General features: G+C 32.8%; 1 protein-coding gene across 3 annotated transcripts in view; it reads left to right on the top strand.

Moving 5' to 3' along the window:
• The window catches only part of LOC114342483 (CREB-binding protein), a 91,784-nt gene that overhangs the window by 20,302 nt on the left and 49,404 nt on the right, over nucleotides 1-22,078 (top strand). For all 3 annotated transcript variants that reach the window (XM_028293290.2, XM_028293291.2, XM_028293292.2), the window contains exons 5-12: nucleotides 8,788-9,045; nucleotides 9,949-10,245; nucleotides 13,178-13,972; nucleotides 14,855-15,508; nucleotides 15,597-16,016; nucleotides 16,101-16,390; nucleotides 20,998-21,155; nucleotides 21,458-21,571. In XM_028293290.2, the coding sequence (XP_028149091.1) occupies nucleotides 8,788-9,045; nucleotides 9,949-10,245; nucleotides 13,178-13,972; nucleotides 14,855-15,508; nucleotides 15,597-16,016; nucleotides 16,101-16,390; nucleotides 20,998-21,155; nucleotides 21,458-21,571 (2,986 nt within the window). The remainder of the gene's footprint in view (nucleotides 1-8,787; nucleotides 9,046-9,948; nucleotides 10,246-13,177; nucleotides 13,973-14,854; nucleotides 15,509-15,596; nucleotides 16,017-16,100; nucleotides 16,391-20,997; nucleotides 21,156-21,457; nucleotides 21,572-22,078) is intronic.

The raw sequence follows: 22,078 nt of genomic DNA on the forward strand, positions 1-22,078 counted from the left end.
GACGCTGTGTTCGTAAATTGTAGAGTTGAGGAACAAAAATGGGAGATTTAAGGAACAAATAAAACGTTGTTTACCCAATGGCTGTATTTTAAGGACTACTTGTTAAACAAACGTTGAAAGCAACACACTATACAGTAAATAGTAAAGCGGCCAGTAGATGGCACTGCTATAAAAATATTTAATTTATTTATCTATATCCAACACTCCCACTAGATAAACAAATTAAGAAAATAACATGTATCAAATGTTTATTACACTATCTTAACTAAACCAATCTCTTTCAAAAACTTATTATGTTTCACAGAACTCAAGCTTTTTGTCAAGAGATCAGCTGGCATGTTAGCTGTGTCCAAATATTCCAGCTTTATCAAACCTTTGTTTACAGCTTCTTTGACAAAATGATATCGGATATCAATGTGTTTCGTCCTTCTATTCAATACAGGATTTATTGCTAATTTATGAGCTCCCATATTATCATTATATAGTATAACGATTTCATCAATACCCAACATCTCATACAACAAATTTTTTAAAAAAATAGCCTCTTTAGCAGCTTCTGATACTGCTATGTATTCCGCTTCTGTGCTTGACAGAGAAACACTATTCTGTTTTCTGCTTTCCCAGACAATAGGTCCACCATAAAACTGAAAATAGAAGCCCGTATAAGATTTTCTGTCATGAGAATTACTCCCCCAACTGGCATCTACATAGCCTTTCAAATAATTATCATTTTTTGAAAAAGTTAAACCATAGTCTTTTGTAGCCTTTAAATATTTTAATATTCGTTTTACATGCTTCCAATGCGTTTCTGAATGATAATTATTAAATTGACTGAGATAACTTACAGGATATGAAATGTCTGGTCTTGTCAAAACTGACAAATACATAAGACCACCTATTAAATTCTGATAAGGCACTTGAGCAGATGCATTATCGTCTCTATTCAAATTTAAACTAATTTCCATTGGGGTAGAAACCTCTTTCGAATCCTCCATATTGAACCTTTTTAACAACTGTTCAATATAGGATTTTTGATCTAAAGTTATAACACCATTCTCTTTATTATGAGTTACTCTCATACCTAAACAATTCTTAATTTCTCCCAAATCTTTAATTCTGAAACATTCATTTAATTTCAACTTTAAATTATCTGATTCATCTGAATCATTAGAAAAAATAAAAAAATCATCAACATAAACAGAGATAATGGTTTTTAGATTATTTTTCATCTTTGTGTATAGACATGGCTCATAATCAGATTTCTTATAACCTAGATTAATTAAGAAATTATCAACTTTTTCATACCAAGACCGAGCTGACTGTTTTAAACCATATATGGCTTTCTTTAGCCTTAATACTTTATTATTTTCAATTTCTAAACCTTCAGGTACTGTCATAAAAACTTTTTCTTTTAAATCACCATTTAAAAAAGCCGTCGCAACATCAAGATGAAAAATATCCAAATTCAAATTTGCTGACAAAGCAAATAAAAGTCTTAATGTAGAATGCCTTATGACTGGAGAAAAGGTTTCATTATAATCAACACCAAATTTTTGAGTGTAACCTTTTGCTACCAGTCTTGCACGATATTTCACTTTACCTGAGTTATCAACCTTTTTCTTGTATACCCACTTACACTTCACTACACAACCATCTTCAGGAACATCAACCACTTCCCATGCTGAGTTATCCTCGAAAGACTGCAGTTCTTCTGTCATAGCCCCTAACCATAAGTTACTATCTGGTCTAGACATGGCATCCTCGACACTAACCGGATCAGAGTCACTATCCGAGCACAAATAAGTCACAAACTCATCAAACCTTTTTGGCTTAGGTATTCTTGTTGATCTCCTGATTTCATCCACTGGCAAATTCGGCAAGTCACATACATAATCGGGATCATTGTTCTCAACAATTTCATCAGTCGATGTGTTCTCTTCAACCTGATGATTCTGATCCTGACATGATGTATTATTATCTCCCACTGAATCTAACATTTCTTTTGCCCCATGTTCACCTTCTAAATCAACATGAATCACTTCACACCTTTTTGTGTCTTCCATAATTTGTACGTCTCTACTTACTATTATTTCTTTAGTGGTCGGATTATACACCCTGTATCCTTTCGTAGTCTCAGAGTATCCTACTAAAATGTGCAGAATAGCCTTTTTCTCCCATTTTGATCTTTTTTCTTTTGGAACATGTACCATCACCTTGCTGCCAAATATTCTAAGACCACTAACGTCAGGTTTGCTATCTGTCCACATTTCAAATGGTGTTTTCTTTAAGCCGGAAGCCAGCGATCTATTTTTTAGATAAACAGCTGTGTTTACAGCTTCAGCCCAAAACATTTTTTCAAGATTAGCATCAAACAACAGACATTTTGCCTTTTCTATGATTGTCCGATTTAAACGTTCAGCTACACCATTTTGTTCAGGAGTGTAGGGATTCGTTTTTTGATGTATAATACCATTTACAGTTAAATAATCTTCAAATTCTTTTGAACAAAACTCTCCACCATTGTCACTTCGCAAAGTTTTTATATGGACACCCTTCTGGTTTTCTGCCATACTTTTAAAATTTTTAAAACAATTAAAAACTTCACTTTTTGTTTTAATAAAATAAATGAATACCATTTTACTAAAATCATCTTGGAAAGTAACAAAATATTTAGAGCCACCTAATGATTTGTTTTCCATGGGCCCGCATACATCGCTGTGAATAAGCTGTAATAAACTACTGGCCCTGTGACCTTTTTCTGGAAACGGTAATCTCGTTTGTTTCCCCTCACAACAAACTATACAGTTTTGCTTGTTAATATCAATTTTCCCAGTCACATTCAGTCCATCTACTATTCCATCTTTCATTTTATTTAGATATAGGCTATTTAGATGACCGAAACGTCTGTGCCAGGTATCCCCAGTTACAAATAAACAATTTTTACGATCTGAAATACATTCAGTATTCAATTTATAAACACCATCTATCAATTCAGCTGTTGCAATAATTCCATTTTTATTGTATATTTTGCAACCTGCATTTTCAAATATAACTTCATTTCCATTTTTAATCAATTGAGAAAGAGATAAAAGATTTGTCGTCAGATCAGGAACATATAATATATTATTGATGCTTACCTCTAATCTCTTTTTATCGACAATTGTGGTTACCATCATATCACCAGCACATTTCACTTCCAAACTTTCACTGTTAGCCACAGTTATATTGGACGAACTTGCATCTCGGATATTTGTCAACCAATCTTTTCTCGCTGTAAGATGCGTGCTGCATCCAGAATCGACATAAAAATCTGTAGATTTAAAGTTTCCACTTAAGAATGTTGCACTAAACGCATTATTATTAGCACTAGGGCACTTATTCATATAATGACCTTTTTGTTTACACCGGAAGCAGGTTATGTTTTTCTTGTTAACTTTTTTGACATGCTTAGTGCTAACTTCACTCGACTTTGACATAAAAGCTGTCTGCTTTTCACTGTTAGTGCTGTCTATCTGCATATCTAGCAATTTAGATTTGATTACATCAGTGGTAATAGATATCCCCGAATGTTCAATTGCCAATAACATTGGAGTATACTGTTCCGGAAGTCCCGCTAGGAGAAGCGATCCCAACCACAAGTCATCAATTTGGAAACCAGTCCTATTCAACTTCTGTGCAGTTTCGATCACCTGATTCACATAGGATTCCATGGAACTGCAATTTTCCAACCTTAGTGATATGAGTGTTCGAAGCAATCCTATTTTCCTCGAAAAACCTGAGTCTTCGAATAACTTTTTCAGCTTATCCCATACATCTTTCGCCGTTTCAGCTTCTTTCACATGCAAATATATGGATGGATCCAAAGTCAATATTAACTTAGCTTTGGCTTTGGCAACAAGCGTTGTGTCTTGTTCAGTTCCCTGAATACACTTTGATAGTCCTTCTAGAACAAAGACATTCTCAACCGCGAACGACCAGTCCTGGTAGTTATCTCTACCGGTTAAACGCGGCACACTTGTAAGATAATTCACCGCCATTTTCGATACTGTTAATAACCACGTTGTTAACCAACAAACCGACTAACTAACTTTTTATCGAATGAACACACACTGTTTTGATTTGAACGACCAGAAAATCTTCCACTTAATCGTCTGGGCCCATAACCTGTTCGTAAATTGTAGAGTTGAGGAACAAAAATGGGAGATTTAAGGAACAAATAAAACGTTGTTTACCCAATGGCTGTATTTTAAGGACTACTTGTTAAACAAACGTTGAAAGCAACACACTATACAGTAAATAGTAAAGCGGCCAGTAGATGGCACTGCTATAAAAATATTTAATTTATTTATCTATATCCAACACGCTGTTCTCCTTTATTGTTCAATATCTTTGTTAATGATATCGTTAATTGTTTTATACATAGTCACTGCTTAATGTTTGCAGATGATTTAAAGCTTTGGAGGATTGTTGAGGGCCCAAACAATCAGTTGCTTTTACAGAATGATTTAGACCAATTACACAGTTGGTGTCGAGTTAATAAGCTGGATCTTAATGTTGTTGATTTACCCGTAAAATAATCAAATACCAGTCTTCATATCGTCGCCTTAGTACTATAACTTGATAACTCCAAAATTGACGTTTTTGAGATAACTAGTTCACAAGATGTATTTTATTTGCTTCCATATTGTGTAAAACTTGATAGCTCGCTCCAAACGGGTTAAGTATTTATTTATGATTGACGAAAGTTGATAAAACTCAAATGCCCCTAATATTCAGTGCTAAAAGTTGACAAGATAAGTTATCAAGCTATTATTTAATCGAAATAATCGTGAATATGACATACACTGAATGCTATAACTAGATAACTCGAGTTATCTAGTTGTAGCACGTGTTTTCTGAAACCATTGAGTTTACCACATAATTGCTATCTGTTTATTCTGGCAACCCCCATGACAGAGGGCTAATTTTCAACAAAATAATGTTTAGAATATTAGTTGTGTTAAAAAGTTCACTTATATGCAACTTAGCACAACATGTGACATTACCAAATGTTAACATTATGGTAGTGCTAAAAGTTGATAACTTTAATTTTTCATGGTTTTTTCCATATTGGAAAACAAATTTGCACCGTATTCCTAAAGTTAATCAGATCAGTTGCCAAAAAGTTAAGGAACAGTATTTTAGAGCCGCAGAGTGAATTCCGTATTTACCAACATCATGGCAGCAGCACAAATATCTTTAAAATCTTTAAACTCGTTTATCTCAAAACTACTAATTTCGAGTTATCAAGTTATAGTATTAAGGCGACGATATTATGTCATTGATAAATCAACCAGTTCAATTGTTACTAGCGTCAAAGACTTGGGAATCATATTTGATGATGAATTGCTTGGTTTTGTTCTAAGGAATTGCCAATACTTTTCAGTTCATACTGTCTGGGTTGTTTATTGTTCTTTGGTCAGATCAATTTTTGAATACTGTTAAATAATTTGGTCTCCTTATTTTCAAAATCACATGATTTCACATGAAATCACATGATAGATTCTTAAAAGTGTGTGCTTTTAAATGTGGGCTTACTATAGCTAATCATAATTACATGGACATTGAGCAACACATTTTATTAACTCCACCAAGCATCCGTAGAGATAGATTTTCTCTATTATTATTATTTAAGTTTGTTAATGGTCTGTTAGACTGTCCTAATATGTTAGAATATGGTACTTTTCACAAGCCACGTCGTGATCTAGGCAACAACCAACTTTTCGAATTTTCTTTCACAGAACAACTCTGTGGTACTAAGGCAAAACCCGTAGTCAAGAACCCGTAATCAGCTGTCTCAATACCAACATGGTTTTGTCAAGTCCACTGTGACAAACTTATTAGTGGTCACACAATAGGTTTGTTCGTAGTACGATCCAACCGATCAGCAACCGTTGCCAACCATCAGACGCATGCTCAGTTAACAGTTAGCGCTGCGCAGTTAACAGTTCGAGTTCGTAGACTATGAACGCGCTTGCGTCTGACGGTTGGCAACGGTTGCTGATCGTTCTACGAACAAACCTAATATATTTCAGAGGCCCTAGATCAGGGGTGGGCAAACTTTTTTTAGTAAGAGCCACAAAATGTTTTTGGTCTATTACCGAGAGCCGCAATATTTGTAACTTTAACATGTTAGAATTTTTAACTCTTTACTAATTTTGTTTAAGGGGGGTGGGGATATGGTTTGAAATCAACATTTCAAGCACATTTTTGTGAATTTTGTTTGAAACTATTGTAGAATTATTTTATTTTTAAATTAAATAAACATATTCGGTACAAGTCAAAGAATATTCAAAAAAATTCAAGACTAAATATATTGAAAAATAAGTTAACGGTGGTAAATTTTTTCAGACACCTCCAAAAAAGAGGATTTTGCAGTAGACATCAACAAAAAATTCAAAAATATTTTATTAGCTTATGAGTTTATCGAGGTAACGCTGTCAAGTTTTTTTAGTTTTAATAATTTTTGAGTTTTTGATATCACTTAGAAGTCAAAATAAGAAAAAAATTTGTAAAAAGGGGGTGCAAAACAAACTTATTTATTATTGTTAAAGAAAAAATATCTCGACAGCATTACCTCACGAAATGTCTAAAAAAATCTATAAAAAATTTCAGGTGGATCTATCAAGTAGCTTTTGAGTTGCAATGTCCACCGCCCTTAAAAAAAGCAGTTTTGAGAAAAACGCGTTTAAAGTTTTGACAACTTTTATTTTCAATTTTTTTTTGTCTGTCAAATCGTAAAGTGATGAACAGCTAAATATGTTTTTGAATCGTTTTGTATGTTTTTGTTTTTATAACGATTTCCGAAGTGGAAATCGAAATGTCAAATGAATTTAATTTCAAACTTAAATTGTGGAATTAATGTAACCGAATTAATTTGAACTGAAAAATGATTTCTTAGAAGTGATGATGAACAATTTATCTTCAAAATCTTTGAAACAATTTTCAAATTCCGTCAGAAAATTACAAAGTTTTTCTTCATAAATTTTAAACTTATTTTATGGTACATTATTTAATGATTTTAATGAGCGAAATAATTGGACGAATTCTTTCTTTTTTGTATGATCAATGAATAGTTTGAGTTTCATTTTAAAAGTTTCATTTTGCGTTCGAAACTTATAAATTTAGCAAATTTGTCGCAGTTTTTCATTTCTAAAAATAAAGCAATTTCCTCCCCTAATTCACAGCATATTTTAAGAACCTTTTCTAAACTTAACCATCAAATATGATTGTGGTATAAGACATCAGTATGTTCTGTTTCTATAACTCTTTCAAAAATGCTATGAATGCACGATGATTTATTCCTCTTGAACGTATAAAGCCAAAAATATTAGCTATAATTGAAATGACATGTCTACTTGCAAAACATTTGTGTACAATACCTGCTGATGGATTATGCAGTGACAAAATAATAAATCATGTTCTGGAGATTGTTCATGAACGTAATCTTTCAGTTTACAATATTTGCTCCTCTTTTTCGTGCTCCATCAGGTGTTACACTTACTAGGTGGTTACGAGTTAGTTTAAAAATTTCCAAACAGTTTCTGACTACTTCAAAAACATCGTTTTCATTTGTTGAAGTTTCATGGATTTCATTGTTATAGAAAAAGACAGCAAATACAAAATAAGTGATTGATGTGATCGTTCATGGGTAATCTTTTATTTTTCCGACTGTATAAACCAATGTCTTGATAGCCCAGAAGATTGTGTCCCTGTTTTCCTAATAGCGATGTCATCATAATCTTTGTGTTAGTGGATTTAGGTTAATTATAGTGACAGCTACTTTTACTGTCTTCTTTTTATTACGCTGTATGATGGAAGGTCTAGGAAAAAAAACTCTAAATCGAGAGTTTATCCACATAGCAGCAAAGTTTATATAACTGAAGTATATCTAAACTTATTGTCCAATTTTGTAAAACTTTTATCATCTTAAGGCCCGTTGAGATCAGTATTGATACATGTTGCCTAGGTGTCAGTATAGTGATACAAATCTCATAGTGTGTTTGCTGTCTCAGCATCGCTGTATCAGTATCACAACTCTCTGTCTTTGTCATCTACAACTCTATATCACTGCCGTGAAATAGATACAAAGTCTCATGATACGTGTATTGCAGCTTCTCACAATACATGTAGGTATCGATACCGATCTCAACGTGAATGGGGCCCCTTTTAAGTAAACAAGAAAAAAACATTTGATAGATGTGAGAATATTTTAGTGAATTAGTAGAGTATCAAAAACAATGAAGCAATGTTGCTTTATTGTCGTAATTATGGAATATAAGAATTACTCAATAAAAAAATGGTTGAATTTCTGATATTTTAAAAAATATGATAAATATAATTGATGAAAGATCGTTCATCGTAATTATTTTATGACATTAATTATTGATTAAAATAATATTTATTTCAATTATTACAAAATTGTTTACAGTGTATTCTAGGAAACTAAAACAGAAGATTCTCTCATTGGCCTTAAAAACCATTCAGTCTGAAATAAGTATCAAATTGATTGTTTTTCTTTAGGTGAAATATGGACACACTTGTATCAAAGTCTGAAGCTAGAATTTTATTAAAGAAATATTAAATTCTTTGAAATCAATTTATATTGAATGAATAAGGGAATTCAAAGAAATGCAAAAGCATAGTGGTTTTTGTGAAGTGTGTTTTAAAAATGCATCTAACTTGGTATTTTTTGGTATTTATGTTGATATAGTTTTTGACTGATTCATTTAAGATGACTTTTTTTAGGTGTAGTAGCACCACAACAAAAAATGAACTTGCAAAACTCTTGTCCACGTTTTGGTGGTACCCAGACAACAGCAGGGACAGGAATTGGACCGCCTGGATGTGGGGGTGAAGGTGGAATAGTTCAGACACAACCTCCAGCACCGTCACCAGCTCAGCCACAATCTGGAGCCCCAACTGGTACACAACCTGGGCCTCAACAAGCTACTCAAAATCCTGGCGGTCCATCAGGCACTGGAGGTCCACCAGCACCATCTACAGGTAATTATAATATGATAATATAATTATAATATACATTAATTTAAATTAATGTATGTACAGTATATAAATACAGTAAAATTAACAATGAAATTTGTTGAATATAATAGTTATGAAGAAGATGTCATTCTTGATTTTATAATAACTATTCATTATCATTATTTTGGCCCCTACAATCTTCTAGTTTTTACTAGTTTATTTCACTCTATCCATATTATACTTCTTACCTGCCTTTGATTTACTGTTTCAATGTGTTTGATGATATTTGGTTCCTGGTATACTCTGTACAGTTCTAAGTTGTATCGTCTTTTCCACATACCACTTTCATTCACTGCTCCGTAAATTCTCCTCAGTAACTTTGTCTCGAAACATCTTAAACTGTTGGTTTTTGCTCATAAACATTTTGCTAAAATTTGTCAGGTTATGAATCAAATTACCACCTGTGAACTCTGCCTAGTATTTTTCAATTATTTTTTCTGTATGTGGTGCCACGCAATCACATAGTATATTGGTGAATATTTTATATTGTGTTAGGAGTATATTTCCTCTGTAGTTATTGCATTTGAAGACATAAACTTGCTTGTGTATTTTATGTATTAATTGTTTCTTTGAAGGCATTGTATGTATTTGTTTATTTGAAGGCATTCTATATATTTGTTTCTTTTTTTGTTTTCTGAGGTAGACATGGAAATTTCAATAGACTGCATAATTTTTTGTTAAATTTACCTTCCAAACAAAGGCGTTCTTTTACTGCTGCTTAAGTTTTAATGATATCCATAAAAATACTTAGCTTGTAAGGTTTATTCCTATACTTTGTGAAAAAACAAATTTTGCTTTGTGAACTAAATCTTAAACTAATAAATTTTTTCCCTTTCCTCTACCTAAAATAAAAATGTATTTTTCTAGATCCAGAAAAGAGGAAACTTATTCAACAACAATTGGTACTTTTACTTCATGCCCATAAGTGTCAAAGAAGGGAGTCTCAAGCTAACGGAGAAGTCTGGTCATGTACTTTACCTCATTGCAAGACCATGAAAAACGTTTTGAACCATATGACAACGTGTAATGCAGGCAAGAGTTGTTCAGTAGCTCATTGTAGTTCATCTAGGCAAATTATAAGTCATTGGAAAAATTGTGTGAGAACAGATTGTCCAGTGTGTTTGCCATTGAAGCAGGCTGATAAAAATCGAAATAATCCAAATGGTATGTATGCTTTCTTTTCCTTGTAAACATCATTAAAATAATATTTTTAATATACTAATACTGATTGAGCTTATCAAATGTAATTATATCTGATTTGAAACATCAAACAAAATATCCGAACAAATATAAAGCATACCTTCCTATAAGTTATCTGATATAGTTATATATGATAGTAAATGTCGCATATAAATATTGCTTTTTAAATTAAATGAATAAGTGTAAATGTAATAAATCTGTATAACTACTAAAAAATAAATGTTACAGTCAAAGGTAGATATGTGGTCCCAGTATGAGTAGTTTATCCTAGGTTTGACGAAAGCCTTTGAACAAACCCCAAAATAAACCCCATTTTTGGCTTTTGACAGAAGTGTTTTTAGATAAACCCAAAAGTTCCTAACTTTTCTGACAATCGAAACGCAATCTGTATCAGGCTTGGCCTATACCTCTACAATCTTAGAAGCAACTGGTAGACTCAGTCAAACATTGATTTGAGACTGTCTCAATATATTCACAATAATTGATATGATACAATATACTGATTTTCTGAAGATCACATTGAATGATGCAACATATTGTGTCAATCAACATAACATTGATTTTTATTGTGCAATATAGTAAATATTGCAGAGTGTGTGGCCAATATTGCATAATATTGGTTCAGATGTGTGCTAGAGCATTTGTAAATTGTAAATCTTCAAGTAGTATTTCCAGTAGCTAGGTAACGTTATGTTATTGATAAACAGTCACTTAGTGAGATAGCATCCCGCATCACAGCCTCACTTTTTGGAATCAGGTAAATTTATCATTAATATTTCATAATACAATCTACTACCTAGTCACAGAAAGATATGAAAATCACTCCACAACAAAATTTTCATCAGTGCACTTATTTTTTTAACCCTTTCTTCATCCACCTGGGTTTAGTTTTCTTTTTCCTTTTTGAAGCTATAACTAATTCAATAGCCATACAACTTGCTGTCTTTTTATTCCATATGTTAATCCATTTATAAGCTGCATAAGCTCCAGCCGGAAACTAATTGATTGTGAAATAATATTTCATCGTGTAAATTGGTCTTTTCCTAACTGAACTATTAAGAGCAGAAGATTACAATATTTATCAAATTGTGTACAAACATATTCTATGTATTAGATTAAGTTTATAACCTATGTTTTTCCCTTTGTGTTAAGCCCTATGTCTATCTGAGGTCTACCTGTCTCGTCTAAATGCTCTGATCTACCCCTGAGCGTCAAATTGTGTCCTAGTCTAATATCCCAATTTATATTGAAAAAAGACAATGAAAAAAAAAAAATGAAAAACAAAAAATAAAAAAAAATAATAAAAAAAAATAAGTAAATAAATAAATAAAAAAAAAGATTTAAACAAAATTACAACGAAAGGAAATAATTCCAAATAGAAATAAAAATCGTTGAAAAATTAGATATAGGTATATAAAACAGTTCTTTGTAAAATTGGAACAGGATTGTGATTGGATACCTACCTAAACAAACCAGTAGAAAGCAGGAAGCACTCCTTTAGAACTTCCGCATAAATAATACAAACAATTCCAAAAAGGTAAGAGGCGAATGGACATTGACGCCAATAATGCTCAAACACACACACACACACACACAAGTTGGTCTTTTCATATGATTGCACAATATATTGAAGTTAATATTGACCTGATAGGGGCTGCTTATAATTAAAAATAAAAGTTTCAAACAGTGTTGTTGCTGAAAACGTGGACAAAGAAACTTTAATAAAAGTGAAGTTTAAAGAGAAAGTTACTAATTTAAGTAAAGATAATTAGATAATATCATTTCATATAATAAACAGAAGTATGAGTAGATTATCTGTAAAGTAGAATCAGCTAAGTAGCTATAAAGAAAACGTCTTTGCAGTGTCGCCCCCTCAAACGCCATGACACGTTGTGTGGTGGAGTTTTTGTCAATGAACAAAATTGATTAAGCTGTTACAAGATACAAAACATATACAATACTATGTTACAAACGACGAGTTACTTTGATGCAATTGAACATGCTCATCAGGAATATGGTCCTAGTGGTAGATATCTTATACATTACGTAAATCGTTCAGCTGGACATAGGGAACATACATTGTACATATTTAGATACATAAATACATACATTGTATTATATTGAGACAATTGTGGCAACTAAGCTCTCTCGATGACAATATGGTTGTTAGCATTAAAGGGCATTAACCTCAAAATTGACAACTCTGACACAAATAAACGTCAAAATATTACAATGTAGTAGCTAAATATTTTTGGCCTAAGGGAATGGGAAAACTGTTTAGTTTTGAAATTAGTTTTTAAAAATAAATATTTTAAAAATCAAAGTAAAATTATTAACTCATTAATCATAAACTTTGTTTTCAATTTATTTATGGACAGCCTTGCTTCAAAATTCACTCATTCTATTCGTTCTAACAGCTCTATTGCACTAAAAACTCGTATTCGAACAGAAGCTTCAACTAACACAGGTTACCACAGTTGCCACAATTCTCTCAATATATAATCCATATGTCCAGCCGAACGATTTACGTACTGTATAATTAAAGGCTTGAATAAAAAGTATGCAAATGTTACAAAAGAGTGAGTATACTATTACATGCACTTATGCGAAACGTGTCATAAGAAACATAGGTTGGAGTTTGACTGGTCGATTTAAAAGTTCATGAAATTAAGTTACGACATTTGCCTGACCAAATTAGTCTCTCTCTCCTAGGTTTGATGAAAATTCTTTAGTCAAAGACTGAAAACCATCACTTATTTGGGGTTTTCACTAAGACCTCAAGTGAGACCTGAGAATTAATAGGAGGGTGGGAGATAATTAATAGATGTTTGACTATAACAAAATTTATGTAATGTAACTATGACAGTAGAGTTATACTTTGTAATATTTTTTACAGCTGCTACAAACCCTCCACAAAATAATCAATCTCCAAATCCTTCAGCGACTGACATGAGGCGAGCATATGATGCTCTTGGTATTCAATGCCCAACAACAGCATCAGGTCCGAGCCCCACAGGTTTACTACCAAATCCAAGTCAACCAAGACCTGCCTTAAGGTTACCTCTTAATACTGGAAATGCCTTACCAAATATTGGCAGTAGTATGCAAGGTGTTCGAGTACTTGCACCTCCTGGACCAGCTGCACCAAATGTCTCTCTACCATTGAGTAGTGATCCTTCCAACTCTGCTCAAGCTCAAGGGATTAGTCAAACAGCTGCCAGTATTCAACAAAGTGTTAATAATGTCATGTTTGGCTTAGCTAGTGGAGCAGAAGCTGCAAATCAAGGATTAGTAAATCAATTACCTACAGGATTACAACCTGGTCAGGTGACAGCATCTCCTGTAACGGGTACAAAAGAATGGCATCAACATGTTACCCCTGATCTCAGAAACCACTTGGTTCATAAACTTGTACAGGCGATATTTCCAACACCTGATCCTTCAGCTTTACTAGACAAGAGAATGCACAATTTGGTAGCATATGCTCGAAAAGTTGAGGGTGATATGTATGAAATGGCAAATTCAAGATCGGAATATTATCATTTATTGGCAGAAAAAATCTATAAAATTCAAAAGGAATTGGAAGAGAAAAGACTGAAAAGAAAAGAAATGCAGTTACAACTTCAACATTCATCTCAACAGCAGCAGCAGCAACAAACACAACAACCTCAAATTAGACCCAATATTCAAGGTATGAATTTTTATTTAGAATTTTCACATATTTTATAAGTAAAATTGTATTTAACTCGTTCGCTACCCAAGAGTATTTAAGTTTCTTCCTCACAGACCACAGCTTTTTAAATTGCCATTATCTGCAATGCAATCATCGGCTCACAGGTGAGACGCTGGTCTATGGGAAAAATTGATGTGGCTGATATACAGTGTGTCACATTTAAGATGAAGACATCCCTATATTTCGGATATCAAAATAAACACAGATTTGAAGTTTTGCACAGTCATATAGGTTGAAGGCTCACATTTTTTAAGATACTTAACTGTCATTTAAATTTTAAACGCAGTCTTCTGTGAATCCACAAACGGCAAATTTTCAAAATTTTGCTTCACATTAGAAATATCTGAAAAAGTTAAGCAAAATATCGAAAATTTACCCTGTTTGTGGATTCGCAGTAGGCCACATTTAAAATTTTAATTTCAGTTGAGTATCTTAAAATATCTGAATCTTCAACCTGTATGACCACAAAACTTCAAATCTGTATTTATTTTGACAGCCAAAATATAGGGCTGCCTTCATTTTAACCCTTTCAACTCCGGTGATGCGTACGCGTGTCCAAATATTACTATAGATCAGTTCCATCGACGTGTAAGTGCGTTCATGGTACATAAGTATTCAAACGAAATTCTTTCTGCTGGAACAGCAGCTGAGTTGGGAAATATTAAAGCAGAGTTGAATGTCTTAAATGCGACACGCTGGATGAGTCGCTTAGTAGCGAACTTGTTAAACTACGCATTTTGTTAGAATCTAACAGTATCAGAATATTATGAAATGTTGCATGTGTTTATGTTTCACAAGTTTTAAAAATATATTTGGTAATTTTTTTGTGTCTCTCATTAGGCATGGTAACCAGACCTGGGGTACCTGTGAATGTTCTTCCTTGTCAACAACAACAGCAACCTAATCAATCACAGCAAGGTGTTAGAAGTGGGTCACCTGCTCTAGGTGGTCCTCCTATTGGGGGCATAGGAGTGCTAAATACTGCTAGTAATCGGCTCATGTTTCCAGTTCAACAACAAAACTCACAGCCACCAACTCAACAACAACCAAATGTAGTTGGTTTACCTGGACCAAGTCCAACTACATCAAATCCAGGTCTTTCGCCGTTTGGCAATCCTCTTTCACAGGGTAGCACACACAACAGCTCATCAAACAGTCAATTTCCAGCAACTAGCAATGGTCCTGTCAGCTTACCTCAGGTCTCTCCAGCAGGCCAAAATTCTCAAACTAATCAATTTAATGATATGCTTAAACAAAACCGAATACCACCATCACCATCTAGCTTTGTTCAACAAACACAAAGCATGTCACAATCAAATCAACAAAATGTTGCTCAAAATAGTACTTCTCGAATACCTACCACTTCATCAGATTCCGTTGCAACACCTCTGGCTACCAGTGCTGGTCCTAAGTCTGTCAGTTCTTCCAGGGGTGCATCACCAGCTCCTGCAACTCCAGTACAAGCTTCTCCATCAGCTATAGCTGCCAGTATGGGTAAGTTTATTCATCTACATTTACATCAACAACTTTGTGTAGTGTTATTTGTAAAATATGGGGATATAATAATTTATTATAATTTTAGGTAAAGGAATGAGTAGTTCTGAGAGAGCAGCTCTTAATGCACCCAGACAAAGCTCATTCTCCTCTCAATTTGCTGCAATTACAGCAGCAGCAGAAAGAGACGAAGATTCCCGTTCACCACCAGCAGGGGGAAGTAAAGGAAAATTAGAACAGATGAAAATGGAAACTGATATTAAACAGGAAGACTCAGAAATAACTGAAAATCATATGGAAAATCATGGAGGGAAGAGCATTAAGAATGAAATTAAGATGGATATCAAACAGGAGATCAAGTCAGAGCCCTTAGAAGAAAATATTAAAATCAAAGAAGAACCTGGTCTGATAAAGGAAGAGTCCAATATGTCTGAAAGTTCTGATATTAAGCCCTCTATTACTGACACTGCCAATGCCACAGCTACAGGGAGCGATAGTAAACATAAAAGTAAGTAAGGCATCCACAAATGTATAATTTATTTATGTACCAACAAAAAACTACTATATTTTTTACTACTATATATTTTTTTAGTTTTCAAAGCAGATGAATTGCGCCACAAATTGATGCCTACTTTAGAAAAATTATTTAGACAAGATCCAGAAAGTATACCATTTAGACAACCTGTTGATCCTCAAACTTTGGGCATCCCAGATTATTTTGATATTGTTAAAAGACCAATGGATCTTTCCACTATTAGACGAAAATTAGATATAGGCCAGTATGTAGATCCTTGGGAATATGTAGATGATGTATGGTTAATGTTTGACAATGCATGGCTTTACAATAGGAAAACCAGCAGAGTGTATAGATACTGCACTAAGGTAAGATTTTAAAAATCAATTTATACCTTAGTATGAGAAGTTATAAGTTTTTCCAAGTTTCCAACAATCTCTCGCTTGTAGTTGGTTACTAAGTTTGTGTGTCCTAGGCTCCTACACTGAAATTTAAATTAGTATAATCATACAGTTCAAAATGAGATTGCATTTTAAATAAAAATAATCATACAGTTTTGATTTAAAATTTTGAAATTTTGTCTCTGTGGTACTTATAAAAATGGGAAAATGGAAACAAATTAAGTAAATTCTGGTTAATACTTCAAAAGAAGAAATTCTAAGAACATGATCAAAAGCAACAAAAATATTGCATGATATCACACATTTGAAAGAAGGAAACAAAAATAAGAATACCATAGATTACAAACATTTAAATAGAGAAAGAAAGGTGAAAATAAAAGAAGCAAAAGAGAAATGCATGGATAATAAATGGAAAGAGGTAAAGGAACTAGAAACGAAACATGATTTTTTTAATACATATAGACTGATTTCAATAAAAGGAGAGTAAAATATGTGAAAACTGAGGTTTTTAGGGAAATCTGCATAAAATGGAATTTTATTTTTCTCCCTTATGCCATTTTACGAATTGATAGAGTATTGATTCTATTTTTAAAAATATTGACAAAAGGGCTACTCTGTTGTCCTCAAATAAAACGCGGTATGTGCAGCCCACTTAAAACCGAGAAATCAACCCTCAGTTTTTTTCTCAGGACTCTATGTGTTGACGGCATATTCAATTTGTTTATTTTGGTAGTAAATAAAATGATACAGCTTTCAGACATTGCAGGAGCATAAATAAGGTCACAAGGAAACCACATTAGCAAAAACTCGATTTTCAGTTTTTTTTGCAGATACCTCGTTTTAATCGAGGAGGGCAGTACTGGTCGTTAACGAATCTCCATGACCTGAAGAAGTGTATGTGCCTGAAATATTGAAATACCCTGAAGTTATAGAAAATGAAATGTCATAAGCAAAGAGTTTTATAACTAGTGTGACCAACTCCAATTCAGTCGAATCTGGGACAAGGCTGAAAAAAATACCTGAAATCCGGGACTTTTCAATGAAAATCGGGCCATTGTTTTTTTCAGAAGACGATCATTATAATACTTCTTCTCGTTGACCTTATGCCCAAGAAGAGCGTCAGACTTTGCTATCACCTACCTATCTTTTACCCATTTCTTCCACGCCTTCCGGTCTCCTGCCATTTCCTTCATCTGTTGCACTATTTTCCCTCTCTTGGTCCCGATTTCCTGGATTTGTTCCATCCACCCCTTTCTAGGTCTGCCCCTTCTTCTTTTCCCCTGTTTTTTCGCATCTTTTTTCAATTTTTTTCTCTATTGCTTCCTGTCTTAGCACGTTTTTGATGTTTTCGTTCCTTTCTCTGTCCAGCTCCATCTTTCCAGCTATTTTTTAAGCTGCTTCATTTCTGCTGCATTTATGGCACTTTCATGTCTTTTATTTGTAACCCATGTCTCGCTTGCAAATAGAAGAGTTGGTACTGTGATTGTATTATATACATGTATTTTTGTTTCCTGGCTGATTTCTCATCTTCTCAGTATCATATTATTTATTTATTTATTTACGGGATCCATTTACAAGTTTTACACACAACAAGACTTTTACAAGTTACACCTCAACAATAATAAATTATTAAAATAATAAACACATCAGAATAATACAAACAAACATATTGTAAGAACAATACAGAACTACAACAAACTTATTGTAAGATACCCCTTAGTTGTTTTTTGAACAAACCAATTTTGGAGTCAAAAATATCCATTTGTCTTGATTATTAATCGCATAATATATTTTCGTAGCTTTCTTTGTCCTATTTGCAATTTCTAAGTCTAGCTTGCCGTCGTTCGATAAAAATTAAAATAAATTAAAATACAGAAACGAAAAAAAGTCCACTGTTTTAGTGTTCGTAGAACTATAATACCATGATATAAATTGCATGCATTTTGGATATAGTGTTAATATTACACTCTACAAATTGTCGACTTTTTTTCGTGCCACCAATTCAATTTGCTGTGAATTATTTGAAGAATAACGTATTTAAAATTTCAAAATAGAATTTTACTAAAACGTTGAAAATTCGGATGGCCCGGAAGACTTGTCCGGGATGCCGGAACACGACTTTTTATTTCGGGCCATGTCCCGGATTTTTCGGACTAGTTGGTCACATTATTTATAACCAACGTGTTTTGTCCAAAGTTATGGACCAGAGAATTTAACTCTGATGCAAAGATTCTCAAACAAACTCGAGGAGTTACAAAATACGCCATGAAACATGCAATTCTGAGCATGAGCCTTCGAGACCACATTACAAGCCAACAAATCAGGCCATTAGGCGCTCAAGACGCCGACACCGAGCTAGAACCAAAGATGAATGGTGGACAAGACGAATAATCAAATGGAGGCCCAGAAATTATAAAAGATGCCGAGGATGACCACTGAGTAGATCGACAGATGCCTATGTGGATACTATGGATAGAGGCCTATGTCCAGCAGTAGAGGAGATTGACTGAATGATGATAGAAAATTATGATCTACTGATAATTTTGCAGATTTTAGGTTAATAAGCCTTATAAGTCAAGATCTCAAAGTTGGTGGAATGGGAATAGATGTTTTGTTTCCTTTCGATAAGTACATACTATTCTAGAAGGGTCACAATCGAGAAAATAATGTTTTACTCTGCTTTACAGTCCCTGGCCATATTATTATGACCACCTATCAATTTTTACAAAAATCGACTATTCCACTAGGTACGTTTTGTTTAAAATATGATTTTTAAATTTAATTTTGTTATGCAATGTTAATGTTATGCATTAACTATTATATATTTAATAATAAACAGCAATAAAATATTTGAAAATATTACATACTTATATTTTTTTAATATTTTGTTCAACTTCTGACTTTAATCAGATGGAAAATATTTTGGAGCTTTTAAAACGAGAAATTTCGGATGAAAAGGTCACTAACGAAATTGTTTTGATTAAAGGACTAATATATCGTTGAAACAACAATGACAAATTGAAGCAAAAAAAAATTAACTGCATTCAAAGTATGCCAAGACGGGTACTAGCGGTAATCAAAGTTAGAGGGGGCTCAGCAAAATTTGAAAAAATAAAAATATGTGATATTTTTAAATGTTTTATTGGTGTTTTATTATTAACTATAATACGTTTAATAATAAACAGCAATAAACCATTTGAAAATATCACATATTTGTATTTTTTTAATATTTTGCTGAGCCCCCTCTAACTTTGATTACCGCTAGTACCTGTCTTTAATACCTGTCATACTTTGAGTGCAGTTGAATTTTTTTTGCTTCAATTTATCATTGTGGTTTCAACGATATATTAGTTCTTTAATCAAAACAATTTCGTTAGTGACCTTTTCATCGGAAATTTCTCGTTTTAAAAGCTCCCAAATATTTTTCATTTGATTAAGGTCAGAAGTTTATCAAAATATTAAAAAAATATATGTATGTAATACTTTCAAATATTTTATTGCTGTTAATATTAAATATATTATAGTTAATGAATAACATTAACATTGCATAACAAAATTAAATTTTAAAATCATATTTTAAATAAAACGTACCTAGTGGAATAGTTGATTTTTGTAAAAATTCATAAGTGGTCATAATAATATGGCCAGGGACTGTATGTATTATGTATCATGGTTGTTAGATTAACTATGAACTTAAGCTAGAACCAGGACTTAAATAAAGATTTGTTCAAGCTAGAGATAGTCTTTAAACTACTTGGTTTACTCTGCAATACATATTTTGATATTAAACTAATATTTAAACTTTGGCAAATGTTAAGTCTGTTTTAGACTATAACATAAAATGATATAAGAAAATGGTATACTAAGTTTTGTCACAATGTAAAACAGGAAACAAAATCTGTTAACAGAAAATGTTATACAAATTAGAGCATGTCCTATTTGATAACAATTTTTAGTACATAGGCATGCGCAGTTACGTTATTTTCGTTATACTGTCATTATTATATACACTGTTATATACATTGGTTCTTTTAAGGTTAACTTTTCTTTTAAGAAATGTTGCAATGGAAGCAGCTGATAATAGAGTTTTCTTATCCATCATATAACATATATCTTTGTAATATAAAATATCAAAGATAAAACTAACTAGGTTAAATGTTGAGGAAAATGAGGTTAAAATATTCTTAAAAGAAAATAAGAAGAAGAAAATTGAGGTTAACAGTACATGTACCATCACAAAAATATAAAAAAGTACTTTTTGTAATGTAATGCGCAGAATCACATAACATATTCTAATAGTAAAAAGTGACAATGAAATACACAAAACTTCTTGTATTAATATTGTACACAATCATTCTATGTAAGTTTTTGTTATACCATTTTCTGTTAACAAAAAAGGTATAGTCTAAAACAGACTTTAAATTTGGCCTGTTTGACACTTTTCGTTAAAATATGGAATCTTAGGAGGAAAGCCTAAATAATATAGGGCAATTTAAAAATACTAGAATAATTGATTTAATAAATAGTGTTCAAAATTAAAACATCAATTTTCAATTGTAAATATTCATTTTCAGTTGTCAGAAGTTTTTGAGCAAGAAATAGATCCTGTTATGCAATCAATGGGGTATTGTTGTGGAAGAAAGTATACTTTTAATCCACAAGTTTTATGCTGTTATGGAAAACAACTTTGCACAATTCCCAGAGATGCTAAATACTTTAGTTATCAGAACAGGTAAGCGATTTCAAGTTTACACTACTTTTTTTTGATTCAAATAAGTAGGTTATATGTGCCTGTGTAAAAGTCACTGAAATTTATTCAATAAAATAATATAGTAAAACGAAAATGTTTGTAAGTGATATTAGGTCACATAACCCTTCAAATATTTTATAAGTTAACTAAACAACGAATCATTTTTATGAAACACATATTTCGTGGTAATAAGTGAATTGCCTCTAATAATATTTTGTGAATTTTCTTTTTGTAAAAACACATTTTGTAACGATAATGGGTTAATTTAAAAATTTCTATTTCAGTAGTCTGAAGGCGTATGGGCTAGCATCTGACAGGTACACTTTTTGTCAGAAGTGTTTCAATGAAATTCAAGGAGACACTGTTACATTAGGGGATGATCCTACTCAGGCCCAAACGTAAGTACATTTTATAATCAATTAAATATTAGATTTTACAGTTTTGGTACCAAGATATCCTTAATTATTATAAAAAAAAAAAACAACGAAATACCAAATATCCTTATACAGTGATGAGTGCACTAAGAACCGGCAAAATAATGCAAAAGTCAGAAGACATAATATGTTGTGAACTAAAAAGAGATGAAACTAGTAGAGGTGAGAAATTCATCATTCTCTTTGCCTTATCCCTATGCGGGGTTGGCTTCCCTAATTGCATTTCTCCACACAATTCTATCTTGGGTCATATCAATGTTAATCCCCTTTACCAACATGTCCTGCCTTATCGTCTCCCCCAGGTCTTCTTTGGTCTTCTCTCCTACTCCTTCCAGGAATCTGCACTTCAGCTATTCTTCGTATTGGGTGATTAATGTCTCGACGTTGAACATGACCAAACCATCTTAACCTATGCTCTCTCATTTTGGCATCAATTAGGGAATCCATCGACCTGTCAAAGTTAAATCACGT

Source organism: Diabrotica virgifera, chromosome 8 (genome assembly GCF_917563875.1).
Source record: "Diabrotica virgifera virgifera chromosome 8, PGI_DIABVI_V3a".
Taxonomy (NCBI): Eukaryota; Metazoa; Arthropoda; class Insecta; order Coleoptera; family Chrysomelidae; genus Diabrotica; species Diabrotica virgifera.